The sequence below is a fragment of the Gopherus flavomarginatus genome, chromosome 2 (assembly GCF_025201925.1).
Source record: "Gopherus flavomarginatus isolate rGopFla2 chromosome 2, rGopFla2.mat.asm, whole genome shotgun sequence".
Taxonomy (NCBI): domain Eukaryota; kingdom Metazoa; phylum Chordata; order Testudines; family Testudinidae; genus Gopherus; species Gopherus flavomarginatus.
The window spans coordinates 165,665,532-165,692,062 of NC_066618.1; the positions used below are offsets into that span (position 1 = coordinate 165,665,532).

The 26,531-nt window shown below is 46.4% G+C and overlaps 2 protein-coding genes across 2 annotated transcripts in view; one reads left to right on the top strand and one right to left on the bottom strand.

Annotated features, from left to right (window-relative positions):
• ADGRA2 (adhesion G protein-coupled receptor A2) overlaps nt 1–13,948 on the top strand; it is a 122,607-nt gene extending 108,659 nt beyond the window's left edge. The window contains exons 15-19 of the mRNA XM_050939849.1: nt 777–904; nt 2,945–3,068; nt 3,477–3,622; nt 4,202–4,291; nt 10,228–13,948. Of these exons, the coding sequence (XP_050795806.1) occupies nt 777–904; nt 2,945–3,068; nt 3,477–3,622; nt 4,202–4,291; nt 10,228–11,464 (1,725 nt within the window). The 3' untranslated portion in view covers nt 11,465–13,948. The remainder of the gene's footprint in view (nt 1–776; nt 905–2,944; nt 3,069–3,476; nt 3,623–4,201; nt 4,292–10,227) is intronic.
• A 266-nt stretch (nt 13,949–14,214) lies between these two features.
• BRF2 (BRF2 RNA polymerase III transcription initiation factor subunit) lies at nt 14,215–21,735 on the bottom strand. The gene is made up of 5 exons (XM_050940140.1): nt 21,665–21,735; nt 20,946–21,121; nt 19,529–19,588; nt 18,851–19,172; nt 14,215–16,157 (listed from the first exon to the last, which is right to left on the bottom strand). Exons 2-5 carry the CDS (start codon nt 21,097–21,099, stop codon nt 15,446–15,448), a joined length of 1,248 nt encoding a protein of 415 aa, XP_050796097.1. The 5' UTR covers nt 21,100–21,121; nt 21,665–21,735; the 3' UTR covers nt 14,215–15,445.
• Between the last annotated feature and the right edge of the window lie 4,796 nt (nt 21,736–26,531).

The following is a 26,531-nucleotide window of genomic DNA, read 5'->3' on the forward strand; positions in this document are numbered from 1 at the left end:
AACTGGAGTTCCCTCCCCCGGAGAGGTATCCTCAGTGTGAAAGGATACCACATCATCATCTGGGAGGAGGATCCCAACTAAGGGAACGTTTCCCTCTGCTCCAGTTGGATGTTCTCCTTCCCTGAGACTCCCATCCTCCTCAAGAGCAACGAGGCTGTCAGACCAGGGGTGGGACCATCCTACTGTGTCCCGGACAGTCTCATCGATGTCTCTCTCTGTCTCCTCCAGCTCAGCCACCCTGGTCTCCAAAGCCCGTACACGGTCTTTGAGGGCCAGGAGCTCCTTGCACCGAATGCACACATACGCCACCTGCCCATAGGGCAGGTAATCATACATGCTGCATTGGGTGCAATAAAGTGGGTGGCCCCCCACTCTGTTGCTGGACTTCCACCTGTGTTCTCTTTTTACTCCCAAAGCTTGTTCCCTTGTTGGCGCTTTGTTTTTATCAAGCGGTGTTTTGACCTTTACAGGGGCTAGATACACCTAACATTCTTTGCACTTAAACTCCCTCATCAAACTCCCATTAGCCAATCCTGTTCACTAGCTCCCCCTCACCCCTTCCAGCTGGCCTGCAAGGAAGGGGAGTGGTCCCAGATGGCAGAGGGGATCATAAGGGTCATTGTCTGCTCATGCACAGGATGTGGGCTGAGGCAGCAGCAATCTCCAGAGGCCCTGGCATGGCAGTCTTGACTTAGCCAGCTTACAAGCAGCCTCGTAACCCCTCTGCTGGGTGCAGCCAGATGTAGATGTGAAACTAATTTTGTTTTTGTAACTAGGAACTCAACAATTTCCCCCATGAGGCAGCAGGCCCAGCCGAGGTTCTGCATCCTGTTCTTTACACCTGCACTGCCCTCCTGCTGCTGTGCTTGTTCACCACCATCATCACTTACATCATCAACCACAGGTGAGCGGGGATGTGGTGCTGTACTCTGTTAACCAGCTGCCACTTTCACCTCAGAGGTGGCTGCACTTCAGTGGTTTGGGGCTGAACGGTAGATAAATACCCCCTGGCCCTTGGCCATAGACAGTGGCAGCTGGAGGAATGAGGGATCTGTCTACCAGCTTGGATTTTTTTCAGACTCACTGAGGCACTAGCCAGCAGCCACAACAGGGCATAAGGCACTTCCTGTCAAATTGATCTTTAGGGGACTTTGTTCCAAGGTGTTTTAGTGGAGAGAGAACACCCTAGGCTCCTGTTTCCTGACAGAGGATACCAGAGTCAGTCAAACAAATCCTTCTTTATTGTTCCCCACTGCACAGTAATGCACACAGCAGTCATCTTTCCACAGCAGAGTGCTCACACCGCAGACCTAGACGTTGGAGTCAGCAATCCTATTTTAAAAATCAAACTAAGGGTCCATATGCTATAACCCTTACCACCCACTGAGAACAAGGTCATCAGAGAGCTGGGAAACCAGACACTTACTGGTCTAGCTGATTTTGGTATGGAGAACAGGCTGTGCTTGGTAATCATTAATTTAATCCCCTCCTGATTAAACCTGAGTGGCAATGGGACCACAGGACCCCCGTACTGAGTGGGCATCCCTCCTACATGGAGACAGAGGTGGATATGCCAAACCTGAGAGGCACTGTCCAATCCCCAGGCCATGCCTTGTTTTCCTGCAGCTCTGCCATGAAAAATGCTGTAGTTACTGCAAATGGGTTTGACTGCTTCACTATAGTTCAGTTGGTCTCTAGGACCAGAATTGATTTGTAGACTGGAGCACATTTTCCTTATGCAAACCAGATTTCAGGGGCCACAGTCTTAGGATTGTTGTAAAATAGGGAATCGAATTCATCCTTTCTCCCACTCTTGACGTCAGTAAGTTGGCAGGAGCAGGGACAGTCTGGCCCAGTCTGGCCCCTGGTGTAGAGTGCCCAGCGCAAGGGGGAACCCTGAGGTGCTCCTTCCATCTGTAGAATACACCTAGGAGTAGGATAGAAAAGTCGGGCCCCTAGATAGGCGTAGTGTTCAGTGCAGCCTACCCATTTCTACTCTGCTTTTCAGATGTCCGTACTGTTACCCATCACCCTGCCATCCTAGCTGGTGGGCGACTTCTCCCGTTATCTTCTCAGTCTGTTTTTCATCCTCTCAGGAATCAGCACACTCTCCTCTTGGGGGTGCTTAAAATCCTTCAGGCTCCCTTGCCTCAAGTTTCCTACAATAAAGTCCATACCGATCAGCCACTGGAGAGCCACACCATTTACCCTTTGTATTTCTTGCTAACCCCTTGCAGGTTAAGGAATCCGGCATGGTTTAATTCAAGTAATAGCACTGGTATTTAGCAGCAGAATTACTTAAATATTACAAAACACGTTTTAATAAACCTTGAACATTTACATCACTGTAATGAAAAGAAATTTATTTAAAAGTTACAGCATTAAACCTTGTTTATCCATAGTCGGTTTTTGTTTATTTTAAACAGTGGTGTGTTTTCTTCAATATTAACACACTAGCATCACAGCTTCACTTGTAAAAAGCCTCACATGTAAAGTCTGGAGTTTTTCCTGACACCAGAACAAATGCACAGGCATTCTCTGAGCCATCTGTATGTGCAGAGTTCAAGAGGTGGGAGTCCAGCTATTAGCTTTTCTCCTAAAAATTACAGCTCAAAATAGTTGTGTGCATGCTTAAAGATGTAAATGACCCTCTGACAGTCTTAGTAAAACAATTCCAAAGAGACAGAGAGCTTCTCTCACAGCAACTATTCCAGGATTACCGGGTTGCTGTTATTGACTCCTCTCTGAGGACCTCTAAGGTACCTAAGACTATTATAATTCAGGTAAATGCTCAGTCCTTGGGAAGGCTACAACCCTGCCCAAGTAGTAGCATGTGTAGTACCTGTTTGCTGGAAGGGACTTTCAGAACACACAGCGTGGTAGTGGTGAATTTAACCCCTCCAAGACAGCAGCTAATCAGCACTGCTGCACGCCTCTCTTTCAGCACCATTCATATCTCCCGGAAGTGCTGGCACATGCTGCTTAACCTCTGTTTCTACATCGCCATGACATCAGCTGTGTTTGCAGGAGGCATCACTCTGACCAACTACATGATTGTCTGCCAAGCAGTAAGTACAGACCAGCTTTAGACCGTCCTAGGGAAAGCAGACTTGTGTTCGAAGCGTTGAGCCCATGACAGATCACTACCCTGTGTGTCACAACTGGCAGCATCCATGGCTGAGAGGCCCCCACCAGGAAATGCAAAGAGATCCTCCTCAGGAAGCGCTTCAGGTCGGGGCAGAGGTGATTGCTTCCTCTGGGGCCAAGTACATTAGAAACACAGATGCAAGAGAAAAAAAGCAGCAGCAGCAGCCGCCGCAATGCATTTAGCAGAGCAGGCCAAAGTTCCCCCCAGCATTCACAACAGCCAGCCATGATAACAGTAATTTATTAGTGCCTGAATCTAACAACTCCTAGCGGGAATATGCACACCTATGCCCACTGACCTGACTGCTTTGTAACCTCTGGCCCTGTAGGTTGGCATCATTTTGCACTACTCCTCCTTATCCACTCTTCTGTGGATGGCAGTGAAGGCCAGAGTCATCTACAAGGAGGTGACGTGGAAGGCGCCGCAGCAGCAGGAAGGAGACGTGCCCCAGCCAGCCCCTCGGCCCATGCTACGGTACAGACGTTGCTCTGTGGTGCAGCTATTACTAGTGTGAAGCGATTGCCAAGAGACAGGCTCAGGAGAAAGCCACAGGGAGTAGCACCCAGCCTGTCTCATTCACTGCCCAGCAGCTAGCATCAGAGCACTTAAGCAAGAGGTTTTCAATTGTGACATGCATTGCAGCTGTCTTTCCTTAAAGTATCCATGTGCTTAGTGTTAGCTAATACAGACTCTTCTTTTCAAGCCCATTTTTATTGCTTCTCGGGCTGGGCAATTTCCTCTCCTTAAAGAGGTGGCACTCTTTAAAAAAAACCAATAGTAATAGTGACAACAGGGTGGGGGCTAGAAAGCTTAAATTGAGGGAAAGTGTAGTTCTCTCCCAAGATCCTCCATCTCAAAGATGGCAGAGTTGTTCAGCCCCTGGGACAAGAGATTTAGAAAGTTACAAGCAATTGACAGGGCCGAGAAGGATTAGGCAACCTGCACTGTAATTCCAGCTGGAATAAAGGGAGTAACACCTGCAAACAGGCACAATCCAAAATGATTACATTCCCTGGGGGCAGCAGGGTAACCATGGCTTTGTTCATGTTACAGATTCTATCTGATTGCTGGCGGGATCCCCCTCATCATCTGTGGGATCACAGCGGCTGTCAATATCCACAATTACCAGGATAACAACCCCTAGTAAGTGCTACAGGAGCAGTGAATTGTTCCTCCCTTACCTGCCTCCTCCTTCAGGCACTAGTGCTTAGCCTCGAGGAGAGGGGGCCTGGTCAGGAAAGGCTGACGTTGCAGCAGTGTAGATCAGAGACATGCAGAGAAGCAAAAACCCACCATGCGAGGACACGATCCACTCTTATTTCAAGACCAGGGCAGGTCACAAATCATTACTTGGGCTCTTACATATCCTATAGCTGCAGCTGAATGTTATCCTCAGACTGCTAGAGAATGGCTTCCTAACAGCATCAGCACCAATAGCAAACAGCTGCTGGAAAGTTTGTAACCTGTCCTTTAAATCAGCTTCGGTACCCAATGACTGGAGGTTAGCTAATGTAACACTAATATTTAAAAAGGGCTCTAGAGGTGATCCTGGCAATTACAGACCAGTAAGTCTAACGTCAGTACCGGGCAAATTAGTCGAAACAATAGTTAAGAATAAAATCGTCAGACACATAGAAAAACAAACTGTTGAGCAATAGTCCACATGGTTTCTGTAATGGGGAAATTGTGTCTTAGTAATCTATTAGAGTTCTTTGAAGGGGTCAACAAACATGTGGACAAGGGGGATCCAGTGGACATAGATTTCCAGAAAGCCCTTGACAAGGTCCCTCACCAAAGGCTCTTATGTAAATTAAGCTGTCATGGGATAAAAGGGAAGGTCCTTTCATGGACTGAGAACTGGTTAAAAGACAGGGAACAAAGGGTAGGAATTAATGGTAAATTTTCAGAATGGAGAGGGGTAACTAGTGGTGTTCCCTAAGGGTCAGTCCTAGGACCAGTCCTATTCAATGTATTCATAAATGATCTGGAGAAAGGGGTAAACAGTGACATGGCAAAGTTTGCAGATGATACTAAACTGCTCAAGATAGTTAAGACCAAAGCAGACTGTGAAGAACTTCAAGAAGATCTCACAAAACTAAGTGATTGGGCAACAAAATTTAATGTGGATAAATGTAAAGTAATGCACATTGGAAAAAATAACCCCAACTATACATACAATATGATGGGGGCTAATTTAGCTACGAGTCAGGAAAAAGATCTTGGAGTCATCGTGGATAGTTCTCTGAAGATGTCCATGCAGTGTGCAGAGAATAAGACAGACTATATTATTGCCCTTATATAAATCAATGGTACTCTCACATCTAATACTGTGGACAGATGTGGTCTCCTCACCTCAAAAAAGATATACTTTTCTAGTTCAGAAAAAGGTTCAGAAAAGGGCAACTAAAATGAGAAAAGATTAAAAAGCCTCGGACTCTTCAGCTTGGAAAAGAGGAGACTAAGGGGGATATGATAGAGGTATATAAAATCATGAGTGATGTGGAGAAAGTGGATAAGGAAAGTTATTTACTTGTTCCCATAATACAAGAACTAGGGGTCACCAAATGAAATGAATGGGCAGCAGGTTTAAAACAAATAAAAGGAAGTTGTTCTTCACACAGCGCACAGTCAACCTGTGGAACTCCTTGCCTGAGGAGGTTGTGAAGGCTCGGACTATAACAGCGTTTAAAAGGGAACTGGATAAATTCATGGAGGTTAAGTCCATAAATGGCTATTAGCCAGGAAGGGTAAAGAATGGTGTCCCTAGCCTCTGTTTGTCAGAGGCCGGAGATGGATGGCAGGAGAGAGATCACTTGATCATTGACTGATAGCTTCACTCCCTCTGGGGCACCTGGCATTGGCACTGTCAGAAGACAGGATACTGGGCTAGATGGACCTTCGGTCTGACCCAGTATGGCCATTCTTATGTTCTTATAAAGTTAGTTATTTCTGAACGAGAAATGAAAGATCTTTCCATGCCATGATCCAACCCAATTAAATGATTCGGGGTTTGAATTTAATCTGCCAAGAAACCAGCAAGTATGTTTTGTTTGCAGAGGTGAGAGCTGAGCAAGGAATTATGTTCTGTGAGTGCCCATGCCAGTGAAGGGGAAAAGCCTTTGTATGCTTTTGAATCTATTCCTACAACACGCTGTTGACACCTCTCCACCCCCCTTAGTTACTGACGATGCTGTTTCTGAATAATGCACAGGCCTTTGGGGAGTTACTCACTGTGTGCTGAGCTTGTCTGTCCATCTGATTGATTGGTTGGTTGGCTGAAGGACCATGGCTGCCAGGTGGAAGCTGTGAGCTTCAACGGAAAGCATGAAAACTAGAAGCCTCTGTTGATTGGCTGAGCCTTCATCCGTGGGTGGGGCTACCCAGCAGGCCAGGGCTATATGCAGCAGTGCGCAAGCAACATGGGGCTGCTAACAGGGAGTTTGGAAGGGGCAAGGGCCCCTGGCTGTTGCTTAAGACCTCACGGTTGAAACAAAACCATGTCAGTGACTAGGAGACCATGCAGGCAGAAGCCCAGCAGGTATGAGTACCTGCCCTGTGGGTAGGTGGTGTCTGTGTGGATTCAGTGCAAGGAGCTCTTGGGCTTTGGAGGCCAGGGTGGCGGAACCGCAGGAGCTAAGGGAGGCAGAGAGGTATGTTGATGAGGCTTTCCAGGACACTATAGAATTGTCAGACAGTCCCGTGCTGTTGAGGAGGATGAAAGGCCCAGGGAAACAGAGGAAAACCTTCCCATAGTTGGGACCCTCCTTCCAGATGGTGCTGGGGTTGCCTCTCACACTGAGGTTACCTCTCCGGGGGAGGGAACTCCAGTCACTAGGAAACAGTAGGTGTTAGTAATGGGAGATTCAATCATTAGAAACAGATAGCTGGGTTTGTGATGACCGGGGAGAACCGTATGGTGACTTGCCTGCCTGGTCCGAAGGTTGCAGCTCTCTCAGGGCATCTCACAGACCTCTGTGTAATGCTGGGGAGGAGCCGGTGGTCATGGTACATGTAGGTACCGATGACATAGGGAAGGGTAGGAGACACATTGTGGAGGCCAATTTAGGCTGCTAGGGAAGAGACTGCAATCCAGGACCTCTATGGTGGCGTTCTCAGAAATGCTCCCAGTTCCACACGCAGGCCAGGTAGGCAGGCAGCGTTTCAGAATCTCACTGTGTGGATGAGATGATGGTGTAGAGAGGAGGGGTTTAGATTCATTAGGAACTGGGGAAACTTTTGGGATGGGGGGAGCCTATACAGGAAGAATGGGCTCCACCTAAACCAAAGTGGAACCAGACTGCTGGCACTTAACATTAAAAAGGTTGCTGAGCAGTTTTTTAACTAGGAGATGGAGGAAAGTCAACTGCTGCAGAGGAGCGTGTGGATCAGACACAGACTTCTCTAGGTTACAGTTAGGCACAGAGGATGGAAAAGGATAATGTAAGGGCCAGATCGGACGCATCAGAAAAGGGCAGACAAATAAACATTGACAAGTTTTTAAAGTGCTTGTATGCAAATGTTAGAAGTCTAAATAATAAGTTGGGTGAACTAGAATGCTTCGTGATAAAGGAGGATATTGATATAATACACATCGCAGAAACCTGGTGGACTGGTGGACTGAGGACAATCAATAGGACACAATCATTCCAGGGTACAAAATATATCCGAAGGACAGAACAGGTCGTGCGAGGGGAGTGGCACTGTATGTGAAAGAAAATGTAGAAATCATATGAAGTAAAAATCTTAAGTGAATCCACATGTTCCATAGAATCTCTATGGATAGAAATTTCATGCTCTAATAAGACCACCACATTACGGATCTACTATTGACCACTTGACCAGGACAGTAATAGTGATGATGAAATGCTAAGGGAAATTAGAGAGGCTATCAAAATTAAGAACTCAATAATAATGGTGGAGGATTTCAGTTATCCCCATAGTGACTAGGAACATGTCACCTCAGGACAAAATGCAGAGACAAAATTTCTCAATACTTTAAATGACTGCTTCTTTGAGCAGCTGGTAGGGGAACCCACAAGGGGAGAGACAACTCTAGATTTAGTCCTGAGTGGAGCACAGGAGCTGGTCCAAGAGGTAACTAATAACAGGACCGCTTGGAAATATTGACCATAACATAACATCCCTGCGGTGGGAAGAATATCTCAACAGCCCAACACTGTGGCATTTAATTTCAAAAAGGGGAACTATGCAAAAATGAGAGGGTTAGTTAAACAGAAATTAAAAAGGTACAGTGACTAAAGTGAAATCCCTGCAAGCTGCATAGGCGCTTTTTAAAGAAGCCATAATAGAGGCCCAACTTAAATGTATACCCCAAATTAAGAAACACAGTCAATTAACTAAACAAGAGCCACTGTGGCTTAACCGCCATGTAAAAGAAGCAGTGAGAGATCAAAAGACTTCCTTTAAAAAGTGGAAGTCAAATCCTAGTGGGGTAAATAGAAAGGAGCATAAACGCTGCCAAATTAAGTGTAAAGATGTAATAAGAAAAGCCAAAGAGGAGTTTGTAGAATGGCTAGCCAAAAACTCAAAAGGTAATAAAGTGTTAAGTACATCAGAAGCAGGAAGCCTGCTAAACAACCAGTGGGGCCCCTCGATGATGGAGATACAAAAGGAGCGCTTAGATGATAAAGTCATTGCGAAGAAACTAAATGGATTCTTTGTTTCAGTCTTCACAGCCGAGGATGTTAGGGAGATTCCCAAACCTAAGCCAGCTTTTGTAGCTGACAAATCTGAGGAACTGTCACAGATTGAAGTGTTACAAGAGGAGGCTTTGGAATTAATTGATAAACTTAACATTAACAAGTCACTGGGACCGGATGGCATTCACCCAAGAGTTCTGAAAGAACTCAAAGGTGAAGTTGTGGAACTCTTACTTAGGGTTTGTAATCTGTCCTTTAAATCGGCTTCTGTACCCAGTGACTGAAAGATAGCTAATGTAACGCCAATATTTTAAAAAGGCTCTAGAGATGAACCCAGCAATCACAAATGGGTAAGTCTAACATTGGTACCAGGCAAATTAGTCGAAACAATAGTAAAGAATAAAACTGTCGGACACCTAGAACAACATAAATTGTTGGACAAAAGTCAACATGGTTTCTGTAAAGGGAAACTGTGTCTTACTAATCTATTCGAGTTCTTTGAAGGGGTCAAACAAATATGTGGACAAGGGGGATCTGGTGGACGTAGTGTACTTAGATTTCCAGAAAGCCTTTGACAAGGTCCCTCACCAAAGGCTCTTACGTAAATTAAGTTGTCGTGGGATAAAAGGGAAGGTCCTTTCATGGACTGAGAACTGGTTAAAAGACAGGGAACAAAGGGTAGGAATTAATGGTAAATTCTCAGAATGGAGACTGATAACTAGTGGTGTTCCCCAAGGACCAATCCTATTCAACTTATTCATAAATGATCTGGAGAAAGGGGTAAACAGTGAAGTGGCAAAGTGTATAAGGAAAAGTTGTTTACTTGTTACCATAATACAAGAACTAGGGGTCACCAAATGAAATGAATGGGCAGCAGGTTTAAAACAAATAAAAGGAAGTTGTTCTTCACACAGCGCACAGTCAACTTGTGGAACTTCTTGCCTGAGAAGGTTGTGAAGGCTGGGACTGTAACAGCGTTTAAAAGGGAACTGGATAAATTCATGGTGGTTAAGTCCATAAATGGCTATTAGCCAGGATGGGTAAGGAATGGTGTCCCTAGCCTCTGTTTGTCAGAGGGTGGAGATGGATGGCAGGAGAGAGATCGTTCAATTGTTACCTGTTAGGTTCACTCCCTCTGGGGCACCTGGCATTGGCCACTGTCAGTAGACAGGATACTGGGCTGGATGGACCTTTGGTCGGACCCGGTACGGCCATTCTTATGTTCTTAGTGCTTTCAGAAGGAATCTAGGATCCAGAAACCCATATTAATCCCAGCACTGGATGTGTTTCCTTACCTGTGAAATGTGAATAGTGCCCCAGTCCCAGATCTACTCACAGGCTAGCCCCTGAGATGTTGATGACTAGGACGAAGCATTGGCAGAGCCAAGGCAGACTCTTAAGCTCTTCTCTCCCCTACAGCTGCTGGCTGGTGTGGAGGCCAAGCCTTGGTGCTTTCTACATTCCTGTGGCTTTCATTTTGGTCATCACTTGGATTTACTTCCTGTGTACTGGGGTCAACATCTGGTGCCAGTCAAAGAATCAAAAAGACCCTCCAGTGCCCCTCGAGCCCCCCCCCAGGTTGGGTGGCAGCAGCAATCTCTTGACAGACTCAGGCTCCATCTCTGTCACCCTTAACTCCGGGACACACAGCACCGACGTGGATGGTGTCTACTCATTGAAGATGCAGTTTTGGGCACTGCTGATCACCCATTTCTCGTACATTGCGCTGTGGACGTTTGGGGCCATGGCCGTGTCCCAGCGCTGGTACCTGAATGTCATCTTTAGCTGCCTCTACGGGATAACAGCTGTGGCACTGGGGCTCTTCATCTTCATCCACCACTGTGCCCGGCGTCGAGACGTGCAGAACTCCTGGTTTGCCTGCTGCCCATCCTACAGGAACGCGCAGCCCATGCAAGCGTATGTCCACCCGGGCATGGCAGCAGAGGAGGGCTCGCAGATCTTCATCGGGTGCAACCCTGAGGTGGCTCATTCCATCAAGTCCTCTTCCTCACCCAGCAGCACCAATTCTACCGTGGGCCACTGCAAGCTCACCAACCTGCAGGTGGCTCAAAACCAGGCAGAGAGCTGCCCCCTACCACGGCCAGCCTGCTACGAAGAGATTGAGCCGGCCAACAACAAGAACGCCAGCGCGGCCAGGTACGCTAACAACATACATGGGCGCAGGAACCACAAGAGCAGAACTAAGCAGTACCGGGAGGGGAAGCACCACCGCTTGAAAGTGCTTCGGGGGCCTTCTTCAGATCACCCCTCCAGTGAGAGTGGAAGCCTCCACAACAGCCATTCCGAGAGCTACCACAGCAGCAGAAACAGCCCCCTGAACAACAGCTGCATAGGACCGAGGGGAGCAGCGGTGCAGGAAGGGGATGCTGCTCTGACCCAGTCCGAAGGGAGCGACGGTGGTAGCAGCGGCCATCAGGGTCCTGACTTCAGCCGAGCTCAGAGGAAAAGCACTAGCAGGGACAACCTCAAACAGGCCCACACCATTGAGAAAGAGACTAAGCGGAGATCCTACCCGCTCAACATGGCCAACCAGAATGGGGGGCTGAAAGGCAGTAAGTATGATATAAACCTCACCAGTGCAGAGAGCATGGTTGGCATGAAGACAGGCCTCTGGAAGAGCGAAACGACCGTCTAGAGCACTGAAGGGCCCCGGCAGCTAGAGTATCCCAGCATGTTTCTCCTCAGGCAAAGGAGCAGCTCGCTCAGCCAGTGGCAGGGCGTGGGGAATGGCGCTGCTAACTGAAGGCATCTTCCATCCAAGCCTAAGTATGTTATAAACATAGAAGTGCACTACAGGGCCCTGGGTGGTACTGTCCAGAATGTTTTAATTCCTCTGTCAATCAGCAGGTAACGGTGGGTCTTGTTCCACCTGGGTGCTGGAATGGAGAGAGAGTCAGAGCACATCAACAAGCCTCATCTAATTCTCAATGGACACAGGAGCGCTAAGATCTTACGGTGAAAGACAATCATTGCAATTCAGGCTGCTGAGGAGCAATCTTATTTTAATCACTTCTGCATGTCACGTGAGACTGATTCTAAATGCTATTTTATAAATATACAGAAGAAAAATGTTTATTTTTCAAATCTATATTATTGTATGTATATATGTATAGACTGACTGGTAGCTGATGGAAGTGCCTCCATGTTACACGGTTGGTGTTCTATGAGCAGTGAGTCTCCTCTTAGGAGTTTTGGCAAGAACTTACTTTTGCCACCCAGTGTCAGTTTGTAGACCAGAACTAGCTCCTTCATGCAAAGACGCTGCAGTAGAGATGTGGCTGTTTCATCCTTACGAAAAACACATTTTCAGAAAGAGAGACTGAAATGACAAGTATTTGCTCTGACTGTTCTTAAATGTATATTTAGCCCTATGGGTTACTGAGCTACCAAAGTAAAAGCATAGTTAAAAATGAACAAGAGGTAAGATAAGAAAAAGCTCCAAGCAAAGTAAATTGTCTGCATATGACAGACGCTAAAATCACTGCAGGAAAACTGCTCTTGAGCTGGGTTAAGCGCCCTCAGAAGCCCATGCTATGCAAAAGGATTGTTGGCTGCAGCAAAGAGGCTTCCATCAATGAAACAGCAGGAGCATTATTTTGTATGTACGTTACACTCAATGTGAAAGTCTCATGCCTTGTATGTCAGGTGTTACTCTAGAGGGAACCAAAGAGTTGGACAGTGGACAGAGGTACAGATATCGATACTTGCCCAGAAATCCCATTTAGCATGTTCAAAAATGTTTTTTTGCTCTTGAAGCAAAACATTTTACTTAAGGTGAATAGATAATTCAGAATCTACCGATCCAAGAGGAAAGAACATTTTACAGACTAGGGCTGGTTCTATTACGTGAAAAGAACTTTGCTAAACTAGTAGGGCAATTGTTCAGGCCACACATGCTTACAGCCGCACAGAGAAAAATTAAATTAGGTGAGTGTATATATAACTCATCCTTCCTAATATGCTTTTAAAAGGGCTGGTACTTGGCTAAGCACTTGTTTGTCCAATACAAAAAGATCAAGTACCCTTTTTCTAGTGTAAAATATAAAGCAGCTTCTTACTATGAACACAGGCAGGTCACAGAGCCTGGTGTTGAAAAGGAGCCTTGGGTTTAAATGTTTATAGAAAATATCTCCTAGAAAAGGAAGTTGCTATTCAAAACAGTGCCCAGCAAAAAGTTCCTGTTGTGGTAGCATGAGCTGAGATTTGTTGCCAATTCCACCACATATCACTAAAGAAACATAGTGAGAACTCATGAGGAGAAAACAGAGCATCTTTAGCCTGTGAGGCATTGAACTGGGGTACTCAAACCACCAGTAATTTCATACCCTAACCAGTGGATGAAGAAACAGCCCTTAGAATTCTCCTCTGTCCTGCTGTTTGGCACTCATTCCCTACACAGAATTTGTGTTTGCCTTTCAAGAGGAGTTTTGACCATAGGTCAGCAGAGAAGAGACCTGCAGTGCAGTTCAGAGAAGATAATTTTACCCTTGTGCCTGTAGTCAGCAGGGAGACCCAGTGCCTTAATTGTTCTGCTATTTTGGCTGCTTTTGTCCCACTTGAAATCAAAGGAGGATTAGAAGAGTGGGGCACGTTGCCTTGGACACAGGACTACAAGCCAGGAACCTCCTGCACTCTAAGCCCAGCTCTGATACAGACTCCCCTTTGTGGCTGAAGACAAGTCACAATCTCTGTGCCCCTGTAAAAATGGGTATCGATACTTACCTACCTCCCAAGGGGTTAGTTATGGACTGAAGTGCTAGAAGGCAAGCATGGAGCCAGCGTCCAGCCACAAGCCAGTGCTCATGTCCACACCATTTCTAAGAGATTTGCGGTGGAAAGATGCAGGAGTTAATGGATTATAAAGCACTTAACAGATTTTTCTCTATTTCTTCCTCTCCATTCTGAAACCCCCCACTCCCTCTATTGCTGAAAGACCAATGGGCTTACACTGCAGTGCTACTACCCCCTGGCCTTGTTAGACTTCCCCCTTTTTAAACGTGCTTTGTATTTAATACAATTTGAATCAGATGCTGATACCCCAACCTACACACTTTTGCTGATGCTGAACTCATTATATGCTTGCTGCACTGTGACAGTATTATATAAAAGCTTTGTATTACACTTATTTTGTCTGTTTACATTACAAGCAAATGACATATCAACAGAGCTTCTTGCAATATACACGGGGGAGGGAGTGGGGAAAAAGTGCCAAAGAAAATATGTTTAAAGGGTTGGGGGGGGGGTTGCATTTTTTTATATAAACCGAATGTTTCTAGCAGATATGTTTTGTTTTTAATATATTAAAGATTTGCAAGTCTACTGAAAAGTGATGTTGCTTGTTTTAGGCCCTTGGTCTCCAATACATGACAGACCCTTCAGCACAGCAAGGTCATTTCTTTTATTGAATTTGGCTGTACTTAGATATCAACAACTGGTGCCATAATCATACAAAGAAAGGATTCAAAATTCCAGCAGCTTCACATAATACATTTAACAGCCAAGGTCAGAACTGTTTTCCTTACTAGGCAGAGGGCAACGCTAGATTCCCAACAGTATTATTAAGGATGTCTCTCTTATCCTATCCAATCCAACCCACCCACTATCTGTAGTGGCCCCAAGACAGATCTTGTAGCGTGATGCCCACACATGGTCTAAAACACAGGGCGTTCATATTGCTCACCAAGGGAAACAGGCACTACATTTTGAAAAAACCCTTAACAGCAAATGAAAGTGGACGTTCTACTAAATCACAAACAATGCAGTTGAGCTCTAGTGAAACAACATGGCAGGGTCACATTTCATGGAAAGGAACTCAAATGAACCACGTGCCAAACAGCAAGCTTGGAACACGGAGTTTTCACCAGGTGTTACTCTGTTTTAGACACGAAAAAAGTACTCTTTCCTCCTCCATATCGCCAAAGATAAATGCATAACCCTGATATTGCTCTATAATTAATAGAAGGCTTGTGCGCCACGGAGCAGCCCTGAGAAATGAACTGGCTGACCTATTCAAGGGCCCTCCTCATCCAAATAATCCTACAATTTAGGACAGGAAATGCAAAGCAATTAGTCGTAACCAAAACCACACAGATCAACAGCCTTTTTGCCAAGCTGGAACTGTCATGCCCAGATACAACAGCAAGAAATCTAAATGTTTCTATTGACAGTCACAATAGAATTACTTACCCATGCTACTGCCACCACCTTTGATCAGTACATAGACAAGTTAAACTCACTTGTAAGGGCTGCACCAGGACATCTGGATTTCAACAAAATGACTAACTGTAAATTGGTAAGAGAACATCCTGAAGGCATTTCTGGTCACTGTGATGATTATTTCTAACACACTAAAAACAGTTTCCCTAGGAAAGTCTCAGTTAGGAAGTCATTCTGGTATTTTAATTTTCTGGCCCAGCAGAACTAGGAGAGCACATTGTCATTTACTTACAACTCCTCCCCATAGCATGCAATGCTTAAGAGGCCCCATTATCCTATTTCTCCAGTGGGACGCACGTCCGCTAGCAGTGCCACAGACAGCTGTGCTGTAGAATTCATACCTTTGCTTCAGGTGGCTAGTTCTTAGTGCCTTTGTCCATGTTGCTCTTGGGAGCTCAGTTCAGTGCCAGGCCTGGGCCTTTCTGAACTCCTGCATCTCCTCCTGGCTCCGCAGATATTGCTCTATTTCGCTGTCCGAAATGGCCTCGTCTCCAGTGATAGCCTGGTCCGAAGGGCTCAGGGCTGCTGTTCGAAGTCTCTTCCTGGGGTTTATAAGGCATGGTGGCAGCAAAGGCCTCCGTACACTGCTGCATTTCTGTTTGCCCCCAGGCTGGCAGCCCTCAGCTTGGGCCGAGCACCCTGCAGCTTGCGGTGAACTCTCAGAGCCATTGCCTGCTGGTGTGGCACTTTGATCCTCAGTGTCTCCTGAGCTAAAGGAGCTTCTCAGCAGGAAGTGTCGGTGCTGGAGCAGGTCCCCGATGTGTTTGACCACAGTCTTTTTGTCCACGTTGAGCACGCGCAGCCAGGCCAGCTGGGAGGCCATTCTCAGGAGGATGTCGTTAAGCTCCTTCAGCCTCAGGTGGGCCGGTGGGGGTAGGTCTGTGCCTGCCAGCTTACAGAAGTGAGGGAAGGTGCATGTCAGGCGCCCCACAGGTTGCAGTGACTGCCACGCAAGGTAGGCCGCAGCAGTGACAATGGGAATGGGATGCCGGCCTGTCACCAGCCACGTCTCACTGGCTAGCTCCACAATCTGGATTGTTCGGGCAACCATCTTTTCCTTGTCCTCAGCAAATTTAGCAGGGACGCTGGCTGAACTCTGGAACAGCTTGAAACTGAGAGAGCAAAGAGAGCCCATTAGCTATATTGCTGCACTGGGTATCAGAAGTAGAACGAAGCCATTAGATCATTAAGTCCATTGTGCTGCAAGGGTAGGGGAGGTGTCAGGTATTACTGGGGCCCTACCACATTCATAGTCCATTTTGATCAATTTCATGGCCAAAGGGTTTTAAATTAGGCAATTTCAGGTTTTCAGATGTTTACCTCTGAAATTTCATGGTGTTGTCACTGGGGATCCTGACCCAAAAGGAGGTCATGGGGGGTTGCAAAGCTGTTGAGGGGAGAGAGTTGCAGGATTGCCATCTTCATTTCTGCACTGCCTTCAACGTAGCCGTGCAGCTTCCCGCAGCTGGGGTGGGGGTGGGGAGGTACCCGGAGGTGGGTCTGATCCCTCCCCAGCCCGGTCACACAGCTAGGAGCCCCGAGCTGGGGCACCCCCAGGCCTGACTCTCCCTCTCCCTTCCAATAGCTACATTTCCTGGGGAAGGGCTGATTTCACAGTCTATGACGTGTTTTTCAGGACTGTGAATCTGGTAGGGCCCTAGGTATTACATGGCCACAGCACTGTCGGAGGCTTCCAAAGTGCAGCACACACATCAAAGTGCAGTCCTCTCTGCAAAGGGCCTTGAGTGGCTCCCATATTCATCCTCAGCCTCCCCAGCCAATTTGCTTGGTTTACACAGGTTATTATTGATATGTGCAAAGCCAACAGCTGGCTAGACCTTTCAGGAGAAATGCAAGACCTCGGACAGGCTTTCCACACATTCACTTTCTGCTGTAGGTGAGCAAGGACTACATCACTGGGCCTCAGAAACGGAGAGAGGGCAAGAAGAAAGAAGTGAAGTTCTAGCCAATCCTATGAGTCTCAAGACAAAGGGAGAGAAGCAACAAGTCTCATGGCTGTTGAGACCACTCAGATTACCAGGCCAGAAGGGCTCTTTTCTAGTCTGACCTCTTGTTTAACAGACTACAGGACTACCCTGACTTAGTTCAGTTTGTATTAGAGCAGATGCTTTAAAAATCGTTCAACATAGATTTAAAAATTGGCAGTGATGGAGAATCCACCACAATCCTTAGCAAATTGTTCCACTGGTTAATTACCCTCACTGTTAAAAATGTGCATCTAATTTCTAGTCTGAATTTGTCACTCACCTACAACATTTATGGAGGCTGAGATACCATGGTGATGGGCAGAGGGCAAAACCAACGAATTTACAATGTAGAAGGTATACAGTATGTGTGAGTGAAAGAAACACACAGAGGGAGATGAGAGACCGCAAAAAGCAGAGGGATTGAAGATTGACAGCACACTTTTTTAGATATAGAAGACTTAAATATCTTGTTTGTTAATACTTCTGGCTTTTCTAACTGCCAGCACTGCAAATTTCCCCTGCGCTCTGACACTCAAGATTGGGCTTTCTAGCTAGAACATCTCCAATATTAAAAAAATCTCTAACTAGAATGTAGTTTGATAATTTTATTATGTCCAGTAGAACCCAGCCTGCTCACTAACAGCAGTACAAACAGAACAGAGCTACCATAATTAAACCAGATGAGCTGGTAACCAGCTACATGGGGAGCAGATCTGTTAAAAACAGAGGCGATATTTATACTTAGTCACTTTTCTTACAATAATGGCACTATAAGCCTTGCAACCCATTCACCGAACACACCTAGAACTTAGGTGAGCACCTGCCCTTTTTACATATGGAAAAATGGAGGCAGACAGGTAAAGTCTCTCCACACCAAGCTGATACACTGAGTCAACAGTGGAGTTGGGAATAAACACAAGTCTAAGCACCTGACATGTCCCCTGCTCTAATCACAAGACAACACTGCCTCACAAGTGGCATTTTTATAGCACTTCATCCCAAAGCACTTTGCAAGCAAACAATACACAAGGGTTCACTTGACACTGAAATGCAGTCTGGTAGAATATGGCAGCTGTTTAAGAACACTAACAGTAGATCCAGGCGGAATTCTACAGTATAAGTTAGAGAAGCAGAATATAGGCTGCTTAACTGTAACCTCACTAGCAGTAGCACAAAAGGGGTTACAGATTTAGTGCCCAAAGATGTTTATTATTTATATTGCCGTAGCCCCCAGGAACACCAGTCATTGACCAGGACCCCCATCCTTACAGGCACTGTACAAAACAGAACAAACTGGCCTCCCCCGGCACTCTGGGATCAGAAAAGCCACCTAAGGGTTGGCTTCCCATGCCTCCCATCTCTCTTACATCACCAAAGGAGTGGTTAGTCTGTGGCAATACAGGAGGCAACTTTAGTTTGTATCCCAGTCAATACAAGAATACATGGATGTATTCACATGAACACAACACTTAACTGGGCTACGCTCCAGTTGTGAAACACTATGGCCACAAGTCTAAATCTCAGTAGGAGCAAAACAGCTCTTCATTGTTCTGAATCAGATAAACTGAATGTGGGCCTTTTAGACAGGGCTCTAAAACAGAAGTCCCCTCTGCCATGTATGGACTTCAAAGAACACAAGGGACAAAGCTTTGCCTTAATGTTCTTGGCCAAAGCTACCCCCATTCCATGGCAGTACAGCTTGATGTGTCCATGGTTGTAGTCTTTCAGCCCACAAGCAGCTGTGTTTTAGTTATGCCTATATCATTTGGAAGCCATTTGGATCCTCTATTATGAATGGTGTCAGATGGTTACATTACCTGTTAAGGTGTGTTTTCACCAGATCCGTCAGGCTCAGGGCTGGCACATCCAGTTCAAGCTCTTTCAGGACGCATAGATAGACGCTGGCAAACAACTCCTTGTCTGCGTAGAGCAGAGAGCAGATAGTACCCATGGTCAGGGGCCAGTTGTGCTGCCGGCAGGTCACAAAGACACAGCAGCCTACCAGAATCTCCTTCTTCTCCAAGCTGACTAAGTGGAAGGAGGGGTGTTCAATTGCTCGCTGGAAATAGGACAGGGCTGTCTCTTCAAACACAGCTGGGAGATAGAGGACTTTGCAGAGATCCTGGACACGCTTGATCCCTGTGAGAAAACACCATGATGCTTTTAACATTTGCACAAAACATTTCTTTAACCGCACCTCAGCATGATACTGCAGTGCAGCAAAGACTCAGCCAAAGCCAGGTAGGAGCAACATGGCAGTGTGGCAACTTAAGCCTTACCAACTGCCCACGGCAACTTTTGCCATTTCTCTTCATGCAGCTGGGAAGGTTTTCCCAAAGGTTCTCCTGGGCTCAGAACTAGTCACTGTGGCTTTTAGAAAAATGAGAGGTATGAGGAACAGATTGTACAATCTGAATGGTAGCCTCTTCTCGGCCAGAGCATCATGCAAGAGTCTTAGTGTTGCAAGAAAGGAATCATTAAATAAAAGCTCTCACCTCGTAGCTTACAGCGGCTCAGCTGCTCATTCTGGCCGGTACTCCGTGAATACGTCACTTCTGGAAAACAACAAGCATCAGGCAAAGCAGCCACTTTCAGGGGTGGAGTGGAGAGTGAGCTTGGTGCTACTGAAGACACCAGATTTCAGTTTACAAGGCTGGTCACTCTCTTTCTATCCACAGAACAGGTACCAGCAGCACAGACAACAACAGTGCAGGCTCTCTCAAGCATGCCTCATGCCATTTGCCTCAATCCTGAACTAAAAAGAGATCCTCCCTCACCCTCTAAGGTGAATGGTGTTCAGTTCTCGTGGGAAATTCGATTCTTTGATTCTCTACAGATTGCCAGCAAACGATGTGGTCTTTTAGCGCTATTATAATTACAGTGAATAAACTTATGAAAGTGGTGTACCAAGAACTTATGCGCTTTAGGTCTGGTACATCCCAGATCAGCAGCGGGCTGAGCAGCTCAGTATGCTACCGGTCTGGGGTTCCATCTGCGGCCAGCGCTGCCAGTCTGGGGTCCTGGCCAGCAGCTGGTGAATGGAACCCCAGCCCAGCAGCAGGAGCTGGCAGCCGGAACTCCAGACCATCAGCTGGCTAAGCAGCTCAGCATGCTGCTGGTCTGGGGTTCTGTCCATCGGCCCCCGCCAGCTGGGGTCCCTGCCGCCAGCCCTGCTCAGCTTGCTGCCACTCTGGGAGGCCCTGTAAATGTAAAATTTATTACTGGCAGGTGAAACCTTAAATTACTGAAGACATGGCACGCCACTTCTGAAAGGTTGCCAACCCCGGTATAGGATAAAAGCATACAAAAGACCAGATTTCACAGTAGGGCCCCTGCTTATAAGACTCAAGTGCAGGTTTCATTGATGCTGTATGATGATTATTTTCCCTCAAAAGGTCATGAATTCCATGATTCTTATGTTTTTTAAAAAATCATTATTTTATATTGTGGCATTTTTACATGAAGAGGTAGTTGAATGTTTCTGCAGACAGCCGAGGCAATCTCTATATATTGGAGAAATAAGTTAAAACCAGGACTACAGAAGCAAGATAAGTCTGCAAAACTCTCATAGTTAGGACTAATGGTTTGTAATATAGGTGGAGGAAGGGAGTCAAATTTATGATCTCTCTGATTTGGGGGAAGAAAGGTGGGTTAAGAGACATCTGTCCAGGCCTGCTGTTCTTGGTGCCTTTGTAAAGTTTAGAACAGCAATGTATCTCCTACTCTCTTTTCTGCAGCTTTTAGGGCAAAAAAGACTTTTGATTAAAATATTCTCCAAAACTCTGAGGAATGGGTGGGGTTTTTTTGTTTGAAATCTCTGCCTCCCTGTCCTCATGACTATGCGATGACTTTTCATGCCATTTACACAAAGCCCTGCGGATTTTGACATATTTATGTCAGTGTTTATTTGACCTTGTAAATGTTCTTCATCTTGGAAAGTGGTTGTCAAGAGCCCCTCGGTGAGGATAAACCCACAGTCAGCACACACCAGTTGGTTCTGAGCATAATGTGCATCCTCCACAATTTCAGAGGAGCCACAATCAGGGCATTTTCTCTGGCCAGACATCTTGAAAACCTGCAAGTATGAACTGAGACAGATACAACTTAGATAATGTTTTCACCCTAAACTCTCCCTTCATAGAAGCTCAGCCGTTTGAGTCAAGGCTGTAATGTGGCTTGAAGTTTTCCATACACACCATTTAAAAAAAAAACGGCAGGCTTAAGCTGAATCAGCAGAGCTAGGACGCGAGGAGCAACCAAACTCCCAACTCCTGCTGGCCTCACTCGCCTGAGTGATGGAAACGCCTGCCCAAGCCAGGGCTCTCGCGGTTGTAGCTCGTGTTTTGCAGGGAATTGGGAGAGGGCAGATCCGTGTTTCAGTTGCTCTCCTCCCCCTTCCAAGATCACCCCGTGCAGCCTCCCAGATTTCCCCCCGCTCAGCTCAGCTCAGCACTGCCCCCCCCCCCCGCCTCCGAAACCTCCCGTTCAACACCCCCCGCCCGCCAGCTCTGGGCTCACAACGTCCCGCCCCTGGGCTCAGCCTCTGCCCAGCCCCTTGCCAAGGTCTCCCCGGCCCGGCTCTCCCCTAATGGCCCCCGGGGCACAGACACCGCCGGCCCCCAAACACTCACCTCGCCCGGGGACTCAGGCAGCCGCCGCCACCGCCTTCCCGCTCGCAAACGGAAGTGTACGGCCGGGGGGACTTTAGATCAATGCACCCTGCCCACGCTAGCCGAAGAGAAAACACGATCGCATCCGTCATATCCGGTCCGGTCAAACGGCTGCGTCCGAGTAGAGGCAGAACCCCCGTAAGCGCGTTCCGCCCTTCCCCTGGGCTTCGCACGCAGTTGCCCGGGAGGGTGGGGGACGGAAGGGGAGGCACGTGTGCCATGGGGTTGGCGTGGTGCTGGCACCGGCACCGCTCGGGCCAAAGGGGCGAGCAAGGAGCCGGCGGGCACCATTGCAACCGCGGCGCCTGTACATTTTCCAACCGTCACCAGTGACAGATCGCTGCAGGAAGGCGCCCCCAGGCTGGAGCTCACCTGTCAATAGCCCCCAAGCGCCTTCTGTCCGCAGACATTGTAATGTAGTTGTTGCACCTCGCTCCTGACATGACCGACACGAGCTTTTCCTTGGGGACCCACCAACCCCTGTATCTGCTGGCTCCTAGAACACAACCGCCTACACATCAGTAAATTGACATTATGTAACTAACCCATAACCCTTTAGCTCCTCCCTCTCCTTTAAACTAGAGGAGACGAATCTAAGTGGGCTCATCAGTATTACCATATGGGACAGAAAACAAAAGTAGATGGAACGATGGGACTGTCTGCTCACCGGGGTATGGACCAGCAGATGGCACCCTCACTTTGCAGTTACAGCTAAAACACGTGAGGTACCAATTAAACTTCTAGCCCGGGATCCACAATATTTTTAGCAGAATAGTAAACATGGAACACACCGGTAAAGTGACGTGATCGATGTCACTAGAAGAGAACCCAACAGCCATGACCAGATTCATGCTCTAAACCAGGGGTTCTCAAACTGGGGTCAGGACCACTCAGGGAGTCACGAGGTTATTACATGGGGGTCACACGCTGTCAGCCTCCACCCCACACCCTGCTTTGCCTCCAGCATTTAGAATGGTCCACACGCAGAGGCTTGCTCTCTGAAAGGGGTCACCAACACAAAACTTTGAGAACCACTGCTCTGAACTAGCCCACAACTCTTGACCTTGTGAACCAATTTTGAGCTAGCTTTAGGACCACTTAGTAAAGTGTTCTTTCTATAGTGGATCACACATTTCATCCCTCACTGGGAGAGGCAAACAAGCCATTATAAAGTTAAGTGTAATTAAAAATGCCAGCACACAGTCTGAACAAAATGGGGCATAAGCAAAGGGGGATTTCCCTCTTCATGCATGTGAAAAGCACCCAAGTACAAAAGGCAAATCAGTATCCAGGCAGGGGCTGCATGCAGCTGTGCATGCACTAGTGGTATAAGCACAAGAACACAATGTACATATACAGTCCATATGGCATCCAACACATGGTGCTTAGTCATCCAAGGACATGGATTAGAATAGGGGTAGGCAACCTATGGCACGATGCCAAAGGTGGCACGCGAGCTGATTTTCAGTGGCACTTACCCTGTCCGGGTCCTGACCACCGGTCCGGGGAGCTCTGCTTTTTAAATTTAATTTTAAATGAAGCTTCTTAAACATTTTTAAAACCTTATTTACTTTACATACAATAATAGTTTAGTTATATATTACAGACGTATAGAAAGAGACCTTCTAAAAATGTTTAATGTATTACTGGCACGCGAAACCTTAAATTAGAATGAATAAATGAAGACTCAGCACACTACTTCTGAAAGGTTGCCAACTCCTGAATTAGAAGCTATTGATTTCCTGCATTCTAGTCCTGGCTAAATTGATTGTGTAGCCCACTTTGACTCTGCCTCCATTTCTCCAGCCTCACATCAAAATATGGATAAACACTCATTTGCCTCACTGGATGGAAAAGAGGATTAATGGCTAATGGCTCTCTCATTGTAACAGGGACCTGCTGCAAACAGGAAGATATGAACTATTCCATATCCGCTGAAAGTCTTCCAGAGACTGAGAGTCAAATGTTAGTCTAAGGCAGTTGGTAGCACCTGCCTCTTTATTCAGAAGGCCCTGAAGATCCTATACTGGGACTTAATACATTTATTCAGCGCTGACTGAAGGGCACTATGAAATCAAGTTGTCATTCTGGCCCCTACAAGAAAGACTGCAGAAAAACAAACTTAGTCCCAATCAACTTGGAGGAGAAGTGATAACAGGCTGATATAGCACTGGAGATTTGGTAATTTCAAAGAGCCCCAAAGTGAGTAGGAAATCAGTTAGACAGACTTGATGTTTAATAACACAAAAAGAGGAGAAAGAGACTATATTTGGAAAAGGCCATTCTCAGTGATATGCCAAAATTAGTGCCATCTTGATATCAGCACACAGCTCAAATGGGTGCAAGTCATTTGGCATCTGAATCTTATGCACAAGACTAGACTGAGGATATGTCCGCACTAGTAATTGAATGACAAAACTTTTGTCTGTCAGGGGTGTCCTCCCCCGAAAGACAAAAGAAAGTTTTGCCATGACAAGTGCCAGTGCCGACAACACAAATGCCGCTCATTGGGCGTGGAAGTTTTTCGGCAGGAGAGCCAACAAACAGCAGCTACACGGCATGACTTTTAGCGGCACGGCTGTAGTGACATCCACATCACTAAAAGCTACGTAGTGTAGATATAGCCTGAACAACATGTCAATGAAGAAAGCCTTCCTAAAGACATTGCTAAACAAATAATGGCAGAAAATTTAACAAGCAAGGAAACATTTAGGAAATTAACTAGCCACCACTGGAACTCTGCTCCAGGAAAACCAAACAGTGTCAGAGGACTCTAATACGAACAAATTATGAACAGATACAGCTAAGGGTAACCCCTCATGTTTCAGAGAATAAGCCAGCCTGGTGCTTGCATGGAAGTGGAGCTTCAGAGAGGTGGAAAGTTGTTTACCAGGCCACAGCAGTTTCCCAGCTAGCCAGGTTCATTGGCAGTAGAGGGTTTTTGTGAGGCTTCATCAAGCATTGACCAGAAGATACCAAACTAGAGGAGCCAATGGGCTGACAGAGCATGACAATTCACATGAAACTAAAAACAGAAGCCCTGCTTCCCAGAATGTAGTCAATCAGCTATGATTTACCTTCTCCAGTGAAGGCCACATGGAAACACCTGCAGCGAGAGAGTAGGCATCTGATTAGCTTTCTTCTAAGTCTCTACAATACCTTGTTAGAGCTACGCACAAGGAAGAAATGCCTGAAAGTACCAAGTAATTTCTATTCAGTGTTGGCTTGTAAGTTTCCCCAGAGCATTATTGCTGATGGCCCTGGCAGTGGAAGGAACCATTCAGATTGAATGCAGAAGGATCTTAATAGCTAGTTTGATCCATCCCTTGAAGGAAACAATGCCTCAGAGTGGAGGCAGAGAGAAGCATTATAGAGGCTATTATAGTAGCATGCAAGTTCTCCTGGCAAGGCAAATATATTTTAGGCCAAAGTGGACTGACAGAGAAAAAGGAGAACTGATTATTCTCCCACCTTGTCCTTGCTGCCCAGATATCCTGAACAAAGAGTGAAGAGGATTTAAAAGTTAATGCAGTTAAAGTGCTCCTGAAGGACTGACATCCTTACTAACCTGGTTCTAGTGGAATAACTTTCATACGTTTGGGCAATAACTTTCATACGTTTCTCTATTATGTAAATAACCTCAGTCTTCACATGCTGCTAAATTTGTTGATTAGACTTCCCACCCCACAGAGTGTTTACCATGGACTCAATGCAGCTAGAGACAGCTCCCGTCCCTCTAGCAAATCCCAAAGTAGGAGAGGGATAGGCAGCAGCAATGTTTGTGTGACAAAGGGCATGTCTTCACTAGCAACGCTAAAGCACTGGCTGCGGCAGCACTTTAATGTGGCTATGTAGTCGCGGCCTTTAAAAAAAAAAAAAACAAAAAAAACCCTCCATGAAGGGAATAGCTCCCAGCACTGGTGCACTGTCTATACTGGAACTTTACAGTGCTGAAACTTGCAGTGCTCAGGGGGGTATTTTTTCATACCCCTGAGCAAGAAAGTTGCAGCACTGTAAAGTGCCAGTGTAGACAAGCCCAAAGAGTCTCTCTTCTATTCACTTTCTGCCAATCGGAAAGTTGGATGTACTGGATCACGGGGACCCATGAGCCACAACCCACTGCATTTTTTTAAGTCCTCCCACCAGGGAGGAGCAGATATACAAATAATAAACAGAAGGAAGATCATTATCAAGTTTCATTGTAGTGTGTGTCTAGCTAGCTCAGAGGATAGCGATAATTGCTACACTTGTAGTTTACTTGTCTATATCTAGCCCAGGTTGCTGTGGCCTAATGCTGTTACTCTCAGCTTCTGTAAAATTAGCAACCTGTGCAATTCCCAGTGAAGAGGTGTCCACATCAAAAAATCATAACTAGACCCTTAGTTGGCACTCAATCACTGAAAACGCCTTGAAGACGTAATTGCCTTCTCAGCGCTAGAGAAGAGAATTGGGGCACAGTGCCAGGAGAACAGAGCACAGGAAGTTTGCCCTGCTACTGGCTATGCTGCACTTGTTCAGCAGTGGATTTCAGTCTTGAGGAATGTTAGCCCAACTCCTTTCACCAGTTTAAAAAAAAAAAAATAAATTAAAGTCACAATTTTGAGAACTTACCATGGTCCTGCTGCATGACCTGGAAAAGAAAGACCACCCTCATGTCCCCCCACTGCACAAGTGACCATCAAGCATCCTCTGCTGACAACTATCAAATGCTGGCATTTTGCGGAGCAGAGAATCACTGCTTCAACTTGAGGAAAATATGAGCTGGCAGCCAAAGCCAGAGGGCCATAGGCCCACGAATCAGAATTGCCTTGAGATGCCACATTAAATC